The sequence below is a fragment of the Marmota marmota genome, unplaced genomic scaffold, assembly GCF_001458135.2.
Source record: "Marmota marmota marmota unplaced genomic scaffold, marMar, whole genome shotgun sequence".
Taxonomy (NCBI): Eukaryota; Metazoa; Chordata; class Mammalia; order Rodentia; family Sciuridae; genus Marmota; species Marmota marmota.
Window position 1 is genome coordinate 5,404,127 of NW_025999999.1, and position 20,599 is coordinate 5,424,725.

The following is a 20,599-nucleotide window of genomic DNA, read 5'->3' on the forward strand; positions in this document are numbered from 1 at the left end:
GCCTTGCACATGCTAAGCACACATTCTACCTCTGAGCTACACTTCCAGCCTTCTCTGTAAATTTTTGTTTGTTTGTGATGTTGGGGATGGAACTCAGGCAGTAGACATATCAAGGAAGTGCTTACCACTGAGCTACATCCCTCAGTGCTCTGTAAATATTTTAACAGAAGAAGCAAAGATATGAATATTGTTGTGAAATAGTCCTATACAAAATTAGAAACTAAATGTAAATTAGGAAAAATAATAAATTTCACTGACAAAGGAAAAGGCGGAACAAGCAAACAAAATATTTTCGTTGCTAAAATAGAAAGTAATATTAAATGAAGCAAAATGCACCATAACGCCCTACCTAGAGATGCCTTCTTACCACTCAGCAACCAAACCAACAGCAGTGTAAAATGAAAACTTTTTCAGTCTGAAATGAGTCACAAAACAAAGATCAGTACTATCAGGGCAACTAATATTTTGTGTATTTAAAATTCTATTTTAAGAGTAATTTTAAATACTAAATATTTGTGATAATTTTTAAAAACTTTAAATATATTCTGAGTTTGGTTACTTTTATTCTTACAATTTTCAATATGGAATTTATAAGCACTTTAAACAAAAAGCAAGCTTTTTAATCAGTAGGCTGTTAGAGAATCCCTTAGTACAAAATAATAGGTATTACTGCTATCCTGGGAAATGTGTGTTTTTAAAAAAGTAATTCCATCGTTTCTTGGATTTTCTTTTTTTAAAAAATGGTGCTGGGGATTGAATAGAGAGTGCTTTACCACTAAGCTACATCCCAGTGCTTTTTAAAATTTTTTAAACATTTGAAGTGGGGTCTCACTTAGTTGCTGAGACTGGCCTTGAACTTGGGATCCTCTTGCTTTAGCCCTCTGAGTCACTGGGATTGTAGGTGTGCACAACCACACCCAACTCCTGATCTATCCTTGAAAACCATTCACCCACTACAGTCACGTATGCTAAAAAAGATCACAAAATTCAAGAAAGGAGGGACTATTGTCCCACACACTGCAAATGAGTAAATTTAAACTATTATTAAAATAAATAAATGACCTAACTTGGGTTAAAAAAATTTCATGATAAAATATACCATACAACATTAAAACCTGTCCCATTTTCCTGACAGGCAGCTTACATTCAGCCTAACTATTGGAATCCCATGCACTGGGCTGCAATCTTGAATGTCACAATTGCTCCATATTGTTAAGGCTAAAAGATCCGTTTGCACATTTGTTTGTCAAACAATCACAATAGAATGTTTTCTGGAAAAAAAAAATCTTTCAAGTATATACCATTTTTTAAATTCATTGTTTTTGGTTATGGGTTATAATAGCTTGACTAATAGGATGTGTAATAATAAATTAATTCTCCTAAAATAAAGTGTGAAAAAGGAGATTTTAATATTAAAATTTTAGATAATTATCTTTGTGCTATAATCTCATGTTTATAACACATGATTCTTTGCTGAATTTCTAAATCAGGAATTTTTTTTAATGTTGAACTTAAATTTTTTGACTTAAAATTTTATTTTTAACTGACACATAAAAACATCAAAATTACACAAATACAAAATTATATTATTAATGAGATATTAGCCAAGTTCAGTGGTGCACACCTGTACTCCCAAAAATTTGGGAGGCTGAGGCAGGAGGATCACAAGTTCAAGGTCAGCCTCAGCAATCTAAGAAGACCCTGTCTCAAAATAAAACATAAAAAGGACTGGAGATGTAACCCAGAGTATCTCTGGGTTAAGTCCCGAGTACTGCAAAAAAAAAGGGGGGGGCGGGGCAGGACAGGGGTATGATGTGGTGGTTCAATACATCAATAATCAATACATATATAATACATTGTGTAATCTTTTAAATGGACATTTTGTATTAAATGTTCCTTTAACATTTTAAATGATCAAATGTCAACTATCATTAATTTTCTGATTTTATTAAATATGTTATAGACACATAAGATGGTAAAGTTAGGGAAAGCTAGTGAAAGGTACATGGGAACTCTATTATTTATGCAACTTTCCTATAAGTCTAAAATTATTTTAAGATAAAAAGTAAGGGGCTGGGGATGTGGCTCAAGCGGTAGCGCGCTCGCCTGGCATGCGTGCAGCCCGGGTTCGATCCTCAACACCACATACAAACAAAGATGTTGTGTCCACCGAAAACTGAAAAATAAATATTAAAAAATTCTCTCTCTCTCTCTCTCTCTCTCTCTCTCTCTCTGTTTAAAAAAAAAAAAAGATAAAAAGTAAAACATGAAACATGTTTCAGAAATGTTGTTAATGGGGGAAGTTATATATGTATAGGGAGAAGTGAGATATGGAATATGTCTATACCTTCCTCTCAATTTTACTGTGAACCTAAAACTGCTCTAAAAATATCAAGTTTTTTTTTTTTTTTTAAGCCTATTATCAGGTGTGGAACATTTTAACATGGTACTACAATATACAATCCTGTCACAATAGTTTGGTTCATAATAACAATAAGCCATGCCTTTATTTCATATATGTATAAAAGTCTCTAAAAATTTTAGTGTAATCCTAGCACAGTAAAACCATTCACTGATGATTATTATGGTCACTACCATTATTATTTACAGGCATGTAAATGAAGAGTTCTTTTTTCTTTTTTATTAATTTTTTAAATTTATATATGACAGCAGAAAAGTTTTTTTTTTTAATACAAAATCAGTTGTAATTTGGGAATTACCAAGAATTTCAATTTCTTATTCCTGAATCCCAAAGATTACTATCCTTCAGGAATTTGTAAACATTAGCTGACACAAACTGACGGAAACAAGTACAAATCATCTCTGGAGTCAGGTGTCTTCATCTCAGGTCTTAAAATTTCCCAAATTCTGGCTGGTTGTGGGGGTGCACGCCTGTAATCCCAGCAGCTTGGGAGGCTAAGACAAGAGGACGGGGGATTCAAAGCTGGCCTCAGCAACAGTGAGGTGCTAAGCAACTCAGAGAGACCCTATCTCTAAATAAAATACAAAAGAGGGCTGGGGGTGTGGCTCAGTGGTTAAGTGCCCCTAAGTTCATCCCTAATACCCTATGCCCCCCAAAATTCCCAAGTTCTATGAGCAGCACACAATGAAAGACAGCCAGATATACAAGACCACATGAATGAGAACTATGTGCTGCCCAAAACAGCCCACTAAGGTTTAGTATTTTGGGATCATACACCAACAACTACGGAAACAAACAAACAAACAAATAAACAACCATTGAAACAGGAGATGACAGGTAACAGAGCAGATAAGAAAAACAAATAGAGTTTCTAGAAAATGAACCTTCATGACTTCTTAATTCCTGGGACTTAAGAAGTAACAATAGTTAAAGAGCTTCACTGTGGGCATGTACAGCATTGGATTATTTTGCTACATTAACTGTGTCTGATCAGGGAGCTGGCATCTCTACACTGACCCTCCTCAGCTCCCCAGGAGTCCAAGTCAAAGCAACAATAGAGGCAGGAGATTCTGAAAGAAGTCAAGGTAGAACAGTCCATTCAATCCAATCTCGTTTAGTTACTCAGGTGTGGTAGACTGCTTTTCAGCTCTGTGACTAAAACAACTGACATAACAACTTGAGGGAAAAAAGGTTTATTTTGGCTCATGGTTTCAGAGGTTTCAGACCAAAGTTAGCCAGCTTCATTGTTTCTGGACCTGAGTGAGGCAGAACTCATGGCAGCCAGGAAGCAGGGGAGGATGGGAAGAGGCCATTGATAAGAACAGTCCCCAAGGGTACACTCCCAGTGACCTACTTCCTCCAATCATGAACCACCTGCCTACAGTTTCCACCACCTCCTAGTAGTCCATTCAGCCATCAATGGGTTAATCCACTGATGAGGTAAAAGCCCTTGTGAACCAAACACTTTCCAAAAGCCCCACCTCCAGACACTGCTGCAACAGGGACCACATCTTTAATATATGAGCTTCTGGAGGACATTTCAGATCCAAACCATAACATCAAGCATTTAATGAGCCCCTACTATGTGTGAAACACCACACCAGGTGTATGAGAAATGATACACTGATAGGTATTACCTGTTTTTTCAGTAGGCATCCAACAACTAAATATAATATTGACTAGAATCAGAATATTGAAAATTCTTTAAACCTTAGGCCTTTAAATTTCAAGATTAAAGATTATGCAGGACTGAATTACAGAAATAAAGCCTGGTACTCCAACTGATGAACTTCTGCCTTTTGAGGGACTATTTATATTGTTGGAAATAACATTTATGAACATTCAAAAAAAGAGGTCCTTAAGCGGCATCATCTGTGATTGCAAGGAATAAGTAATTTCAACATACTGACAGCAGATATAAACAATACACCGACTAGCAACACATAAGACCACATTAACTTCCCCAACGCTGTATTTGGTGGATTTGAATTTTTAAAATTCTTCATGACTGAGACTCCAATTACCTACTGTGGGGCTTTCCCAGTATGAAGTTTTTAGTAATTAAAAAAAAATACATAGTAACAATACTGGTTGTATTATTACTAAACTAGTCCTGAGAAAGAAGGTCAGGTGAATAAGCAAGAACAGCAATGTCATCACTTAGTACTTCCAGTCCCTTAATCCATGAATCCCTCTGAACACATAGCACAGTGTTCTTAAGCATGGGAGACAAAAATAGTTCAGTGGAACGTGATTCATTCCAAAAAGTGTGGTTTCTGGGAAGTCCCTGCTACCTGGAATTTGAGAGCCTTTAGTTTTCTCACCTGTATATGCAACAAAAGAATAGTTTACAAATGTATCTTGAATCTTTTAAGTATGGTCAACAAGAGAAGACCCTAGTACTTGCTATGGCTTTGGGGATGCAACAGCCAGCCAAGGTTCCTTTAGAATTTTTTTTTTTTTTTTTTTTTTTTGTAATCCAAAGTCATCAAGGTACCTGGCATTCCTCCAAGAGCTCAGGTATGCATGTTATAGGAACACCTTCTTAAGGACATGTCTATGTACCTACCTAGTGCTCAAGGACAAGTGTTGCTGTTGTTCCTATTCAGCACAGGTGACGATGGGGCTCAACTGTTCCCTAATTGTCCCAAGACCCCTCCTATGCCATATCTCTGAATTGGAGTTCCCTTAGAACTGTCCTCCTCTCCTGAGCATATTTTGGATAGAGGTTTCCTCCCTGTCTTCACTACTATCTGCTTTCCATCTTTTAAAAAACTACTTGGTTTCTGGCCTTCTAATAGCACCCCCCACTGCCCCTGCAGTACTGGGGATTGAACCAGAGGTGCTCTACCATGGAGCTACATCCCCAGCCCTTTCAATCTTTTTTTTGAGACAGGGTCTCACTAAATTGCGCAGGATGGCCTTAAACTTGGATCCTCCTGCCTCAGCTGCCTGAATAGCTAGGATTACAGGTGTACACCACCATTCCTGATTCCAATAATACTCTTTATTGTGGAAATTTTTAAATTACACATTCCTTATTCTCTTTCAGAGATCTAAGGTAGAAGAAGAGATAGGTCTGCATCCTCAGTCTGCCAACTTGACCTAGGCTCTCTGCACCTCCATTCTTCTGCTTTTATTCTTATTAGTATCCTGCAATTCCTAGATTCTCAGATTACTTTTTATCTTTTCCTTTTCTGATGACACGTAGGTTCAGAGGTCTTGTACACATGCTAAGAGTGACTAGCAGTCATGAACTCCTAGGGACAGAGGCCAATTGCTCATGGCTCCCTCTCTTATTCTTCCTACTCCATAAATTATTTTTCCTGTGAATCTGGTCAATGTGAAGTCTCCAGAATATGATTTTTTGAATATGCAAAGTGGAAGTAATAAACTGTAGTAGTAAAAAGCATGACCTTAAATCCCTGCTCCCTTGACATATTAATCTCTGTAAGTCTTAGTTTCTTCCTTCCTAAAGCAGCCTTATGAATTATCCCTACACCTTTAAGGAATCCATGAAGACTCTTTACTTACTAGTAAGTTAAGAAATGTTAGCAATTATTATTACTGAAAATGAGTCCTTGGACCACAGAGATACAAGTTGTAATTTTCTCAAGAGTCTTAGCCTGGAAGCCTTTAGTCCTTATAGAGCCTGATGAAGAAAGTTATATTTAGGGACTTCTCATCTGCATTACGCCAGGGACATCATAGCTGCAGAGGAGGTATACATGTCAATGGGGTACACACATGTCTCTAAGTCTTGCACTTCTTTAAGCAGCAAATGGAGTCAAAGGACACTGGTCATAGAATATAGCAAGACTGAGCAATTTCATTGTAGTGACAGAATAAGAAACTAGGTAATGAAAATACAAATCATTCTGTCATCAAAGATGGCAACAACCCCTAAAACAGAAAGGCAGGCTGTTACTGGGACTGGTGGGTGCCAAAAAACAAGTACACGTTATTTTCCTCATCACTCACCTTTCAGTTGCTGGAGTTCCAGATTCAAACTTTCAATGTTATTCTCATAGAACTCCAGATTCTCAAGGGTCTCCGACCTTAAGGATTCATCCTGCTTCTCGTCCAGCATCAAGTTCAGCTCCTCCTGAGCCCTGGTGTACATGTGCAAGTCCTGTTCCATTTCCTGGATCCTCACTAGTACCAAGGGGCACAGGGATGTCTGGTCTAGACTCTTTTCCATATGCTCAGGGTCTTCCTTCTCTGGAGTGTCCCAGCTAGGATGGTGACAGGAAAGGGGCTTGGGAGAGGCTGCATTCATCCTCTGCTGTGCATAGGGAGGCAAGGGAGCTGGGCGAGAGGGCCTCACAGCCAAGGGGGGTGCAGGTTTTGGGTTATGGTCAACCAGCAAGTGGGAAGAAGTGGATGATGGAGTGCAGGGTCGAGGTGGTGGTGGCCTTAGGGCTTTTCTTCTCTCAGGTAGCATCTGTGGGGGAATTAACTTTGAGGAACCTCGGACAATATCCTTCTCAGAGTTAAAGTCTGTGATTGAAAAGTGGCGTGAAATTTTGTCTGTCTCTGTACTAGGTCCTGACAGGCTCTTCTCAAACTCTATCAGCTGTTGTGTCAACTTAGAGTCCAGGTCAATGCTTCCATCTCCCTGTGGAAGTGCTGTTATTTCCACAGTGGATCCCTGGCCTTTTGGACTAGGCTTCCTCTCTGATCTCTCTGATGAGGAGCAGAAGCTGGAGGCATTTTCTTTGGAGGCTAGGTGCTTTTTAACACACCTTGTCATACCCTGGAGTTGAAGGCTCAATTGGCTGGGTTTGGCTATCCTTGAGGCTGCAAGGGAAGAGCCCCTGTGAAGGGGAGGCTCTGGCTTCTGAAGAAATCTCTGCTGGGCATACGTTCCTTTGGGAGGTAGGCTGGAATAGTCTCTAGTCCTGGCTTCTAGAGGAAAGTGGCCAGAGAACTGTTCTGCACTTTGGTAGCTCCCTCCTACAGTAGAATAATACTGGTTTTTCTGCAATTGGCAATGAAAAGATACCTGAGGTTGGGAGTAAATACCATTGACCACCTCAAAAGGTTCAGTCACAGAAGGGTCTTTCGCAACAGGCTCTATGTGCTCTGCACCTGGGCTTCTGGGGGACCCTTCTGAGAAGACTTCACCTGGATCAGAGTTTTTATTTACATCACATTCAGGAGTCAGGTGATCTAGGGGAGAAGTAGAAGTTTCAGAAAGCACATAGTTGGGCATCTCTGCTGTGTACTCAAGAGATTCACATCTTGGTTCCTCCATTACTACCGTGTTCTCTAAATCATCCAAAGAGCTTTCTGGGGTCTTGGTGAGGCTGCCTTCCTGGGGTGGGGCCATGGTTTCTTCCACTCTGGTGTTAGGACATAACTTTACAAATCTGTGAGGAAAGATGCCTGTCCTGCCCTTCAGCCATCCTTCTAGCCAGCCATCTTCCAAGGTTGCCAGTATTCTAATTTTATCCCCTACTTCGAAATCCAACTCATTCGGCTCCAGGGCTTGGAATCTGTAGAGGGCAATTCCATAGGCCCCTGATTGCTCATCCTCCTCATCTGGCCCTCTTTCTTCTTCTCCAAGAGGAATATCTACCTCACCATTAGCAATGCAGTCTTCTCCATTTCCAGCACTTACCAACTCATCCACAGTCCTCAAAGGCCCCAAAAGTTCTACAAAACCTTCTGGAAAAATGCCTCTTCGACCCTCTAACTCCCCCTCAAACCAGCCTGGCTCAGGAACTCCAATAATGGTAATCACATCCCCTTCCCTGAAGTCCAGCTCCTCATCCAGCTGGGCAGAAAGCCCCATCAGGGCACGCGCTTGACCCATGGAATATTCAGGAATCTGAAGCTGTGTACTCTGTGAGTGCCACTGCCGGCTTTGAGATGAGAGGCAGAGCTCCCGGACACACGAAGATGGGAAGAAGCCCCGGGCACCCCAGCAGCTTCTGCCCTGCAGCCAGCCTCCAGTGGAAGTGCCATCAAGAATCACCAGGTCACCTGAAGAAAGAGAAAGAATGACCTCAGTCATCATCCCAGCAGAGCATTACTGTAATCAATAGAGCAGGGCATCACTTCAAACATCGAATGAATCAAGGAAATACATACCTAGAATTTTAAGAGCATGAACACTTGTAATAATCGAATGAATGGAAACATTCCTATAAACCTAGGGTTTTCAGAGTGATCCATGGAACCTTAGGGGTGGGTCCCTGAGATCCTTTCAGAGGATCTGTGAGATCAAAACTAATGAATACTTTATCCACATTTTCCACTGCATTGACATTTGCAATGACTATAAAAGCAATGGGGATAAAACTGCTGGTGATGCATAAACCAAGGCAGCGGCAACAAAGCACACAGAACTGTTGCAGTAGAGTCACTGTATACTTCACCACCAAGTGCTCAATGGTGTAAAAAGCAAATCCAGTTGCAGTTAAGAACATCCTTGATGAAGTTACATTTGTTGTATTAAATTTCAACTCTTGAGAATGCTTCCTTTGTAACATTCTGTGTGACAACATGAGAATTACACACACAGAGCTTTTGCTGTCTGACTTGAGGAAAAGTAGTTGAACGGCCAAGTTATATGCTTGAACCAACTGCTGTTTTTCACCCAACACTGTTTTATGTGAAAGAATGACTGGCAGACAGTTTATTCAGGCCTGGATAGCCTGGAGACATTTCCTCTAAAAGGGAAGAAATGAGTCTGTAACCTCAAGGAAAATAAGCAAAAATATTTGTTGCCCATGGTAAAATTCCAACTTCCAAGCTAAAATAAGAAGGAAAACTCTTATCTACAACCATGAACTTGACAGCTTTCCATAGTTGAATGTTTTTCTGATGAGATCACCAGAAATATTAACAAGTGTAATTGTTGGTGTTGTATAATAAAATGGCCCACATTTGGTAATAACTCATTGAATCAATATTTTCTACATATCCAATGCATGATGTTATAAAATCATTCATGGTTAAAAGATTCATTAAAACCAAAACAGACGGGCTGGGGATGTGGCTCAAGCGGCAGCATGCTCGCCTGGCATGCGTGCGGCCCGGGTTCGATCCTCAGCACCACATACAAACAAAGATGTTGTGTCCACCGAAAACTGAAAAATAAATATTAAAACTCTCTCTCTCTCTCTCTTTAAAAAAAAAAAAAAAAGACTAATGGATTTTAGTGTAGTAGTATGAAAAGTTCACTGATATGATTTCAGTTCCCACACTGCAACTAATCCTTAAAAAAACTACCATTTGTTGCATTTTGGTACAGTGTTAAAGAAAAATATTCACAATTATCTGAAAAGACTATTAAAAGACCCCTCTCTCCCATTACATATCTGTGTGAGGCTGGATTTTTTAGAATATACTTCTAACAAAACATATTGTAATAGATTAAATATAGATGCAAGTATGAAAATCCAGCTTTATTCCATTAAGTCAAACATTAAAAAGATTTATAAAAATGTAAACCAATGTCATTCCTCGCTTAATTTGATTGGAAAGTTAATTTTTTTAAAAAATAAAAATGCTATTTATGCTAATATGTAATGAGTTTTAGTTAATTGGTAAATACTTTAATTCCCAGTTTTACTATCTAATTCAAATTTCAATAGATATAACCTTTTGAGGTCTCAATATCTTTTTTTTTTTTTTTTTGGTACTGAGGATTTAACCCGGGGGCACTTAACCACAGAGCCTCATCCCCAGCTGTTTTTTAAATTTTATTTAGAGAAAGGTTCTCACTGAGTTGCTTAGAGCCTTGCTAACTTGCTGAGGCTGGCTTTGAACTCATAATCCTCCTGCCTCAGTCTTCCAAGACATTGGGATTACAACTGTAATCCACTGCACCTGGCTTATATCTTTTATGAGTGTGTTGGGATTGTAAAACCCAAAAGTGTAATAAATGCTGCTGTAAATAATATTATAGTTCAAGCTTCTGGGCCTAATATAGTTCTTTGGATAGGATCCACCATGGATCTAACTGCTCACACTATGTTGTTTATTATCATAAATAGAACAGTTAAGAAAGATGTCTTCAGGAATTGGTTCTTCATTGGAGGCCCAGGATACCATTTTATCATATCCCTCATTTGCCCAAACTTTTACCATAAGCATGAAGAGCCTACTGCCCAATGACTTCCTCTCTAATAAACTTTTTTTTTCCCCCCAGTTCTGGAAAATAAATCCAGGGCCTCACTCATCTACCTCTGAGTTACATCCCAACCTTTTTTATTTTATTTTGAGACAGAATCTTGCTAAGTTGCTGAGATGGGCCTTAAACTTTTGATCCTCTTGCTTCAGCTTCCTGAGTTTCCAGGACTCTAGGTGTACACCATCACACCTAGCAAATCATAGTATTCTTATACCCCAAATAAATAAAAATAAGTTTTTTTTTCTGGATACGCTCTGAAGAGGTTTACTTGCCAAGCTACCAAAAACAAAAACATTATTCTTTTTTAACCCCAAAGATGTTCATGATGATCCAGTCCTAACCTCTTCCCTTTCTAAACCATCCCCTAAGATCTCCTCTATGAGATGAGACCCTATTCCACAAGGGGATTTTCACTGTTCCCCATACAAAGCCATGCCATTATGAACTCCAAACCCTTATGCATACTGTATCTCTCCATCTCAAACCCTAATATGCTTTTCTAAAAAACCTTAGAAACTATGTTCATTTTGGCTATCTGTTACCTACAAAACTGCTCTTATCACTAATTCTGGCACTTGTACTTTTACATACTATACAGCACCTAAAGTAAGTTTTAGACTTAGTGCAAGGTATCAAATACATTTTCCTGATATTATATTATTTTGACTAAGTGTTCCTGAAAAATAGGAACGTCTTGGTCCTATATTTCTATACTTCTTTAATTTATGATTCTGTACCCATGGTTAGAGTTTTGGATCCTAAGAATTATCAGTGTTTTTTTCCCCTACTGGCCCTAAGGCCTGCCATTAGGATGACAAAGGGAACTCACTGGTGATGTGTCTCTGTTCAGACACAATGGGCCTCTTGGTGAATAGGAAAATAAAAGCTGCCCTAACTCCCACTCTTCAGGCTTTGAACTGAACTGGCTTTCTTAAAGCTGTAGAATTACAGTATTTTCTTTGTTAGGCCAGATCTCTATGAACTTGTGTAAGAGTTTGTTTTCCTGTCTATTTTCAGTGAAATGACTGTTTTGGTAGGCTTTACCATGTGGCAGACTATAATTCTATTGGTTATTTCTACTTAATAAAGGTAAATTAAAAAAAAAAAAAAAAGAATCATAATTAAGACCCTGGAAGACACTCTTGTTTTTTTTTTTTTTTTTTTGGTTCAATGCCCTTACTTTCCAGTCCTGCCTTTCCCTGAATGTTCTGCATGAGTTTCTCATTTTCATGAGTCATGAAAGCTCTTCCTCTGAGACCCGGGGTGACTCCTTAGAAATGAGGGCTTCCTAGTGGTCATTTCAAGACTTCCCAAAGCACCAAAATGAGAAACTCCTGGAGTGGTATGACAGATTTGAAAAGAGAAAAATAGGAAATGTGGAGACCCTTGGGGTCAGCCTGAATCTTTGGTAAAAGGCGAAAGATTTATACGATCTGAAGAGAAACCAGAGTATAGCCCGAATCTTTGGTACAAGCACAACCAAACCCAGCCACAAACTGCTTGTTTTCTCTGGTTGGGTTTTTTATTTGAACAGGAAATGAATACAGATTAAAATGATAAGAACAAATGCAAGTCTTAGAATCTGATATAAGAACTCTGAAGAACTAGGTAACTCACTGACTCTGACTCCAGATGCCCAGAGAACTGTGTGCTTCTTGAAGACTGACCACATATTTTAGTTTCCCCATGTAAATCATATGAGAACTTTCATAATAATAATTTATAACACATGTGCTTTGACAGATAAATACTATTTATTTATTTTGCAGTATTAGGGATTGAACCCAGGGTCTCACACATGCTAGGGAAGTACTCTACCACTGAGCTACATTCCCAGCCCTTTTTATTTCTTATTTTGAGACAGGTCTCACTAAGTTATCCAGGCTGACCTTGAACTTGATATCCTCCTGCTCAATTTATTTTTAGTGGATTTTTTTTTGTGTGGTGGGAGAGGGGGTCTAGAAACATGAGGCTATAGGTGAGGCACAAGTGTTCTGTCATGTAGAGCAATCATTAACTATATTCTATCACTCCCTATAATACATTATTTTTTTTCCTCTCCTTGGTCTCTGTCTTTCCTTATCATAGTCCCTTGTTTGTTTTGTTTTCTCCTCTCTTTAGTTTTTAGGACAATCAGTGGCCCTGGCCTTCTGTATTGACCCTTCTTCTAAAAGATAGTCTTGTTCTTGTGTTTAAATGTAACTCAAAATGCAAGGAACAGTGGAAACAACTGGGTAGCTTTCGGAAAAGGAGGAAGGGTGACACCTGCTGGAAGAACCACTATTGATTCTGATTCTGGGTAGAATCTCCCTGGGAAAACGTAGGTGCATACAAAACTTCATGGAATGGTTGAGGAAACTCAGCCCCAGAGCACATCAAGTAACCTCAGAAAAATAGGTTAAGACTTGGGCTGGGGATGTGGCTTAAGCGGTAGCGCGCTCGCCTGGCATGCATGTGGCCCGGGTTTGATGCTCAGCACCACATACAAATAAAGATGTTGTGTCCGCCGAAAACTAAAAAAAAATAAATAAATATTAAAATTAAAAAAAAAAAAAAGACTAATAAAAATAGCTAAAATTTATTGAGTGTTTACCTTTTGCCACATGCTTCACATGTAGAACCTCATTTAATCCTCACAATTACCCCAGGGTGGTTATTATTTTCCCCATCTTTTATTTTTTAAATTTTTTTATAATATTAACTACAGACTTTTCTTTTTAATTATTTTTTAGTTATAGTTGAGCACAATACCTTTATTTTATTTATTTTTATGTGGTGCTAAGAATCGAACTAGGGCCTTGCATGTGCTAGGCAAGCACTCTACCACTGAGCCACAACTCCAGCCCATTTCCCCATCTTTTAGAAAAGGAAACTGAGGCTGAGAGACTTAGCTCAAGGTCATAGCTATTAAGTGGAAGAGTTGGATTTAAGGTAGAGCAGTCAGAATTCTTATTCCTAAGTTATATTACCTGCTATTGATATATACATATATATATATAATTTACATATGTGCATGTATAATTTTTTCTTTATTAATCCTGATGATACTGCTTAAAGGTAAATAAATAACAACTGAAAGGCAGCATGGTGAATAGGAAATTAAAGTTAAAATAAGATCTTCAGATTTCATGAAACAAAACAGATCTCAAACATTATTCCACATACTCTTAAGGTTTCCAATCTCTTTCTGATAAATTTATCACTGAAACTTTGTGACCAGGGACAGAGAAAGAACCATAAGAGTAAGCATTAGCAGTATCAGAGGATAGGGATAAGGGAGTATGTACTACTCATGAGCTGAAACACTGATCTAATGGGGGAAAAATTCAGTCTAAGAAGTAGAAGAGCCATTCCAAACACTAGATTTCAAAATCAGTAGACCTAGACTGGAATCTGATAAACTATATGTGGTTATAAAACAATGTTTTCATTTTGTAGTGATTTTTACATCCAATTAGCAAAATTAATGCCTGTTGATGTGACCTGTCAGGTATTAGAAAACAAGAGGAACTAAAATTAGGTCAGTATTTCAAGTTAAACATCCCAGAAAAAAAACAAATGATGTAGGTATACCTAACTTTCCCGCCCATGAAAGTGTGTGCTTTCAGACTAGAGAACACATAGGAGCTGGCTGGCAGCAGATACACAAAAAAATGAGATAAAACCACTGATAATTAGTTCACAGCTTTCTACCTCCTCCCCCACACACCATGCCCCCTGCCCTGATCCTCTTTCTTTGGGCTCCATTTACATCATTAATCTTACTAGGATTAACTAGTCAATGGTGGTTAAAATAAGATCTATAAATTTTGGAACCCTGCTTGACCTTGATACAGTCTTGATACAGGTGATTCAGGCTGAAAGTTGGTACAAGTATCTTCTAAGAATCTCTCAGATGGCCCTAGGATTCCTGAAATCTGCATTTTAATTTCAAAGCCAGTTCATCTTTCCATAGTAGGTTTCAGCAGAAAATCCTTTTTTTTAAAATTTTAGTACCAAGACTTGACTATAATAAGATGTAATTATAAAGCAAATAAGCTAATTCCAGAAATGACATCCCTTAAATTCCTCATAATGTTGTAGACATACTGCATATTTCCATCCAGTATATTCTTCTATCCACTATGTACACCAGGAACCAGGGAAATATCCTGCTATCTACATCCTGGGCACAGCTGTGATAGAAGCCAGGGCACTTTCACCCTTTCTCCTCTCTAGACCTGGGGCAGGTCTGATGTGGACTCCAGACTATCACTGGGAGAGCTGTCAGTAAGGACAAAGCCCCTGCTATAATCTGCTTCTATTCTGACAGAAATTATCCAAAGACTGTATATAGAGTTAAGTGCAAGAAACTCCCTGGTGGTGCACACCTCTAATCCCAGCTACTCAGGATGCCAAGACGGGAGGATTACAAGTTCTAGGCCAGGCTGGGCAATTTAGCAAGACCCTGTCTCAAAATAAAATAAAAATACAATTTAAAAAGATTAGTAATGTAGCTTAATGGTAGAACACATGTCTAGCTTGTTCAAGGCCCTTGTTTCAACAAATCCTGAGTAACAAAACACCCCAAATTACAAGTTTCCTTCCTTCTCACTGACTGGGGGTTAGAGAAGTCTGTGAGGTTTTTTTCAGTGGGGTGGGGGTGAGGGATGGGGAGCATACCATTTAAGAAATTAAGTGTATCCCTTTAGCGTCATACTCAAAAGAATAAGTAACAATATTAGTAACACAACTATAAAGCTCAAACTTTTTTGTTTGTTTGTTTGTTTGTTTTTTCAGCCCTGGGGATTGAACCCAGGGGTACTCTACCACTGATTTAGGTCCCTAACCATTTTTCTTTTTTATCTTTATACAGGGCCTTGCTAAATTGCTGAGGCTGCCCTCGAATTTACAATCATCCTACCTCAACCTCCCAAGTTGCTGGGATTACAGGCGTGTGCCACTGGGCCTGGTGACATTCTGCCATTTTGATGACTGAGTCATCACAAAATTGGATGGATTGTAAGTCTCAATCTGTGGAACACTACTAGTTTCTGTGTTTATGCAGAAATGTACAGATCTAACTAAGTATTTTTGTTGAAATGGGTTTACAGACTATCTTTAAAAGTTTATAGTCTATCAGAATGCAAGGAGTAAAAAATACTTGAAATATCTTTGAGACATGACTAAGACTATCCATTTTAAATTGTTTCCCTTTAAACTGGTTCTGGTGAGAACTTTTGTAACATTATCTACTGGTATAGGAGTAAAATGGAGTTGTTTGCATTTGTCTCTTAAATTACCACATCAAAATTACTGTATTACTATTATGCATTAATAAGTAGTGATGTTGTTAGCAAAACCATAGCAGTATTTATGGGAAAAAAGATAAATATAAAGTGTGGCTACAGCATGGGGGGCAGTAGAAAGATAATACTGAGAATAAGGTGATATGAGTCCACCTCCTAAGGCCAAACTTCTCACCTGAAGCTAAAGCCTTTGAACCTCATTTTATAAAGTACAGTTAAAATCATACCCACTTTGCTTACCTTGACAGTCTGCGCTGAGAATTAGATGAGAGTGCATTTGTGCAAAAATTATAAAATGCTACAAAGATATTATGTATTATTATTATTGCCTGTGCTACCTTGGTGTTTCTGAGGACTCTCCAGATGTTGGCCACTTAATAAAAATTCAAAGACCTAGTTATCAGAATGGGCAGCCTCCACCAACCTCATCTTCGGATCAGCTTACCTCGATGGAGGGGAAGGCTATTGAATTCTTGGGATGTAAATTCACAGATGCAGACAAACAGCCTCTCTCCCTCTTTTAGACTGGGGATGGTCACAATTTCCACAAAACTGCTGGGGAATTGTCCTGAAAATAAAATCAAACATACTGACTAGTGACACTCAATATTAAATATTATATTTTCTTTTAATATTGGAATTTCTTTTTCTATTTGTGTATAAGGACAAAAACTTTTTCTGAGTCCCTTAATAGACCCTTAACTGAAAGCTCAGAGTACTAATAATTGGAGAATCTTTGTAGACTAAATACAGTACACAAAATCTGAGGCATGCAGGAGACAGAGAATGCAATTCAGTTTACAATGCCACAAAGCACACTGCAAAAGAAAACATGAGCCAGGCAGTCTTGGTCTTCAAAGATCTGAAAAAATCTGGGTTAGACATAAATAATAACTCAATCCTAAAACCCTATGTCACAATGTAAGTACACAAATTGCTAAGGAAGCTCAGAGAAGGTTGATAATGGGTCAGGAAGAACATGAAAGTTCTTAGGAAAAAGATCATATTTGTCTGAAGATAGTAGGATTTTAACAGGTGGTTGTAGAAGGACAGTACCTGCTATTTGGAAAGAAAAGAAAGGCTTATGGGTTTTACATTCTGAAGTCTGTGGAATCTGTCTACTTATCTTCAGACCTACCATCTTGGTCCAAGCTATCATTGCCTCCTACTTGAGTGACTGCAATAAACTTCAACTTGCCTTCCAACCTTAGGTTTTGCCCCTTCCTATCATTCTCCAATCTGCAGCAGGTAGCTTCCAAGAGACAAATCTGACTTGGCTTAAAGTGCTTTCCCAGTTTCCCACTTAATTCCTTGCCTGGCATACTCTGGTCCCATGATCAGCTCCTGCTCCTCTCTTCAGCCTCCCAGCTTGCTCTACCACTCATGCTTCATGCCTTACTGAACTTCTCTTGGTCCCTCCATGTTCACTCTCACCCCAAGGCCTATGAACAAGCAAGTCTCTCTGCTTTGCTAACTACCCAGCAGTTTTTGTCTCTGAAGAGAGGTCACTTTTACTAGGAGGTAATCTATCTCTCAAATGTGGGTTAATGTCCACAGTGTCTGCTTTCAGGACTATATCACATACTTAAACCTAACATAAATGTATGCGAGTCAAGGATTGGATTAATACAGGTGCATGTTGTGTGGAAAAACATATGCCCTTCCCTAGACTAGTTAATGAAAGAAATCCATGTTGAGGTTGAGAGATATATATGTTAATTTTATATATATAAAAGTAACCAGAAGTATGGAATGTGGGAGGCAGGTAGCAGCCAGGGCAGAGGGTGGCTTTAACTAATTGGGTCCAACTGCAAATCTAGGAAGGAGTGAACAGGATGAGTTAGGTTCCCTTGAAAAGAAAGGAAGAGTAAAAATTGTTAAAAGAAGACAGCCAGAAGAAACAAGTGGGAAGCACCTTATGTTCCATTGATCAGAGACAATCTGATTGTGAAAATAAATGATAAATAGTAAGGGTTCTGAAGAAAGGAATAATTGATATTTTGATAAGAGAAATAAGTGCTGAATATGGGGCTGGTATTGTGGCTCAGTGGTAGAGTGCTCGCCTAGCATGCATGAGGCACTTGGTTCAATCCTCAGCATCACATAAATGTGAAATAAAGATATTGTGTCCACCTAAAACTATAAAATAAATATTAAAAAATAGTGCTGAATATAAAGGATAAAGAGCTGGGAAGAAGCCAGCCCACATTGATGCACACAAGCTTCAGAGCCTGATGAGGACCTGGACTGACATCCCATCACTTGTCATCTTTTGCTGATCCTCTGCGTGGTCCTCACCACTCTCAAACTCTACAGCCACATCTTGACCCTGGTGAGAGCCACAAAATCTCCCTAGACCCTCTCCTCAGCCGGCCATCAGCTCCACCCCAGTTGAAGCCTGCCTTGGTTCCTGACCTGATCACCATGGTCTGAGTGAGTTTGCATCTGCTGGACTTAAAGCCTAAGGCTTGAGACTTTTGATCTGACACTTGAACTTTGCACATAGAGGGAATGTCTGTCATTAGCCTGTCATGATTAAGTGTATTTGCAGTGCTTAGAATTAATTAATCTAGAATTGTTTGCTGTGAATTAATTAATCTAGAATTGTTTGCTGTGAATTAGTTAATCTAGAAGTGTTTGCTGTGAATTGATTATGTCTATTGCAGTGACTAGCATTAAGGATTGTCATTTTCTTGATTAAGAACCTATAGAGTGAAATTGTATTGAGTGATTTGAGTGAATAGAGCATTGTCTAGGGGGAAAAAAAAGAGAGAGAGAGAGAGAACTAGGAAGAAAGGAGAAAGACAGGGATGGAAAACCAGGCTGGAGCTGCTGGCATCTAAGCATTCAGCTCCTGAAGGAATTGGTAAGGAGAGATGGAAAGATGACAAGCTTTCTCCTCACAGGTAAGACCTCCGTGTGAGTATAGAAGAAAACAGACAGGATTCTGAAGTTAGTGACTTAGGCCTCTCATTTAACCTCTATTTTTAATGTGGAAAGAAGGGAGTGGCTATCGTCCATTGTGCTCAGGAGGAATTAAAGCCTCTTACCTGTAACATCCTCCTTCTTTCCTAGAAGCCAAAATTCATCCACCACTGCCAGCACCTCAATGACATCTCCCACAAAGAGGGGCAGCTCTTCTGATACGCTAGGGCAGAAGTCAAAGATGGCTCGAACTACTGAGCCAGTCTCCATGGTTCAAACTGGAAAGTCAAAACAAACAAAAGCATCAATATCTAAGACATAATATAAATCTATTTATTTAGAATGATAAAGCTTAAAATATAAGCATACTTAAAATGAAGCCAAAGTTATACAAAAAGTTTGTAATTTATATTTTTAAAAAATCAAAAGTACTTTTTCATTCTGTCTGCTTTTGTCTTTTTTTTTTTTTAATCTTTTATTGTGAGACAGGGTCGAAGTTGCCCAGGCTGGCCATGAATTTGTGACCCTTTCCCTTTAGTCTCCCAAGTGAATGGGATTAGAGATGTGTGCCACTGTGGCTGGCTTCATTCATTTTTTTTTTAATTTATTTTTTAGTTGTAGTTGGACACAATACATTTATTTATTTATTTTTATGTGGTGCTGAGGATCGAACCCAGGGCCTTGCATGTGCTAGGCGAGTGCTCTATCACTGAGCCACAAACCAAGTCCTCATTCATGTTTTTCAAAATAATAAATTCTTCACATATTTTCATTTAATTCTCAAAGTAAATCTGGAATTGGAAAAATTAAAAAGGCAACCTTTGCCTCTGAGTGGTAGAAGAGATTCAAGTTGGCAGCACATGTAGGCTTTTCAGATGCCTGAAGAGAGCCGCCAGGAACTGATGTTTGAAAAGTACCACAAAATGCAGTACTTTTAAAATGGAATATTAAAACTACAATTTTTAGATATGGCATTTCATTTATTCCCCATTATCATCTTAAAGGTTAGGATACTGAGGTTGGTAGGTTAGAAAACCTAATTTGTCCAAGATCACAGAGCTCATTGCAGCAAGGCCAGGGCCCATACTGAGGGCATCTGGCTCTTACTGACCGAGATTGCATCTGCAAAAATACAGAGTGCAACCTTCTGAAGAGCAGCAGGACCACACCTCCACAGGGTGAGATTTAAAACACACTGAAAAGTAAAAAAAAATCCATGAAAAGAAAGAGATAGGGGTGTGTGGATGGGGCCTCCTGACAATTGAGTACACTATACCAGATCATTTATGTTTCAGGTTCAGAGGTGCCTGTGGCCTAACAGGGGAGAGTCCCTGCACTGCCCTCCATCTGTGCTATAAGCAGATGACGAGTCTGTTCCCATGACACGTGTAGCTGTGGTTCCAGGGTGTGCCTAAGCACTAAAAGACAGGACACAACCAGTGTGCTGTATCCACCTGTGAACAACCAGCCGTGCATCACTAGAGCCACGTCCTGCCCAGGCCTTCAACAGGAGCAGCTGAAGATCCCTGCTTACCAGTTCCCAGGCCTATTTCTTTATTCACCTCAAGTACTCATTTGGTGTTGGTGGAGATGAGGTCTCTAACTTTCATCTCCGTACAACTATAATCTGACAAAAAAGCTCTAAGAGCCTAGAGACAAAAAAATAACAGATGGTTGTAACCTTATTAAGTTTATAATCTAAGAAAACATTCACATGGAAAAATGTAATAGGTATTTAATAAAGAGTTCAGTGTACCAATGCAGAGTTATCTATAAGATTTTAATGTGCCAGGCAACACAATTAAATATTATGTATTTAAT

At 38.8% G+C, this 20,599-nt stretch overlaps 1 protein-coding gene across 1 annotated transcript in view; it reads right to left on the reverse strand.

The window, feature by feature from the left end:
• LOC107149791 (dynamin binding protein) overlaps positions 1–19,079 on the reverse strand; it is a 68,371-nt gene extending 49,292 nt beyond the window's left edge. The window contains exons 1-3 of the mRNA XM_015494635.2: positions 18,904–19,079; positions 16,299–16,421; positions 6,404–8,410 (exon numbers count right to left, since the gene is read on the reverse strand). Coding sequence (XP_015350121.1) covers positions 6,404–8,410; positions 16,299–16,421; positions 18,904–19,048 — 2,275 coding nt within the window. The 5' untranslated portion in view covers positions 19,049–19,079. The remainder of the gene's footprint in view (positions 1–6,403; positions 8,411–16,298; positions 16,422–18,903) is intronic.
• Between the last annotated feature and the right edge of the window lie 1,520 nt (positions 19,080–20,599).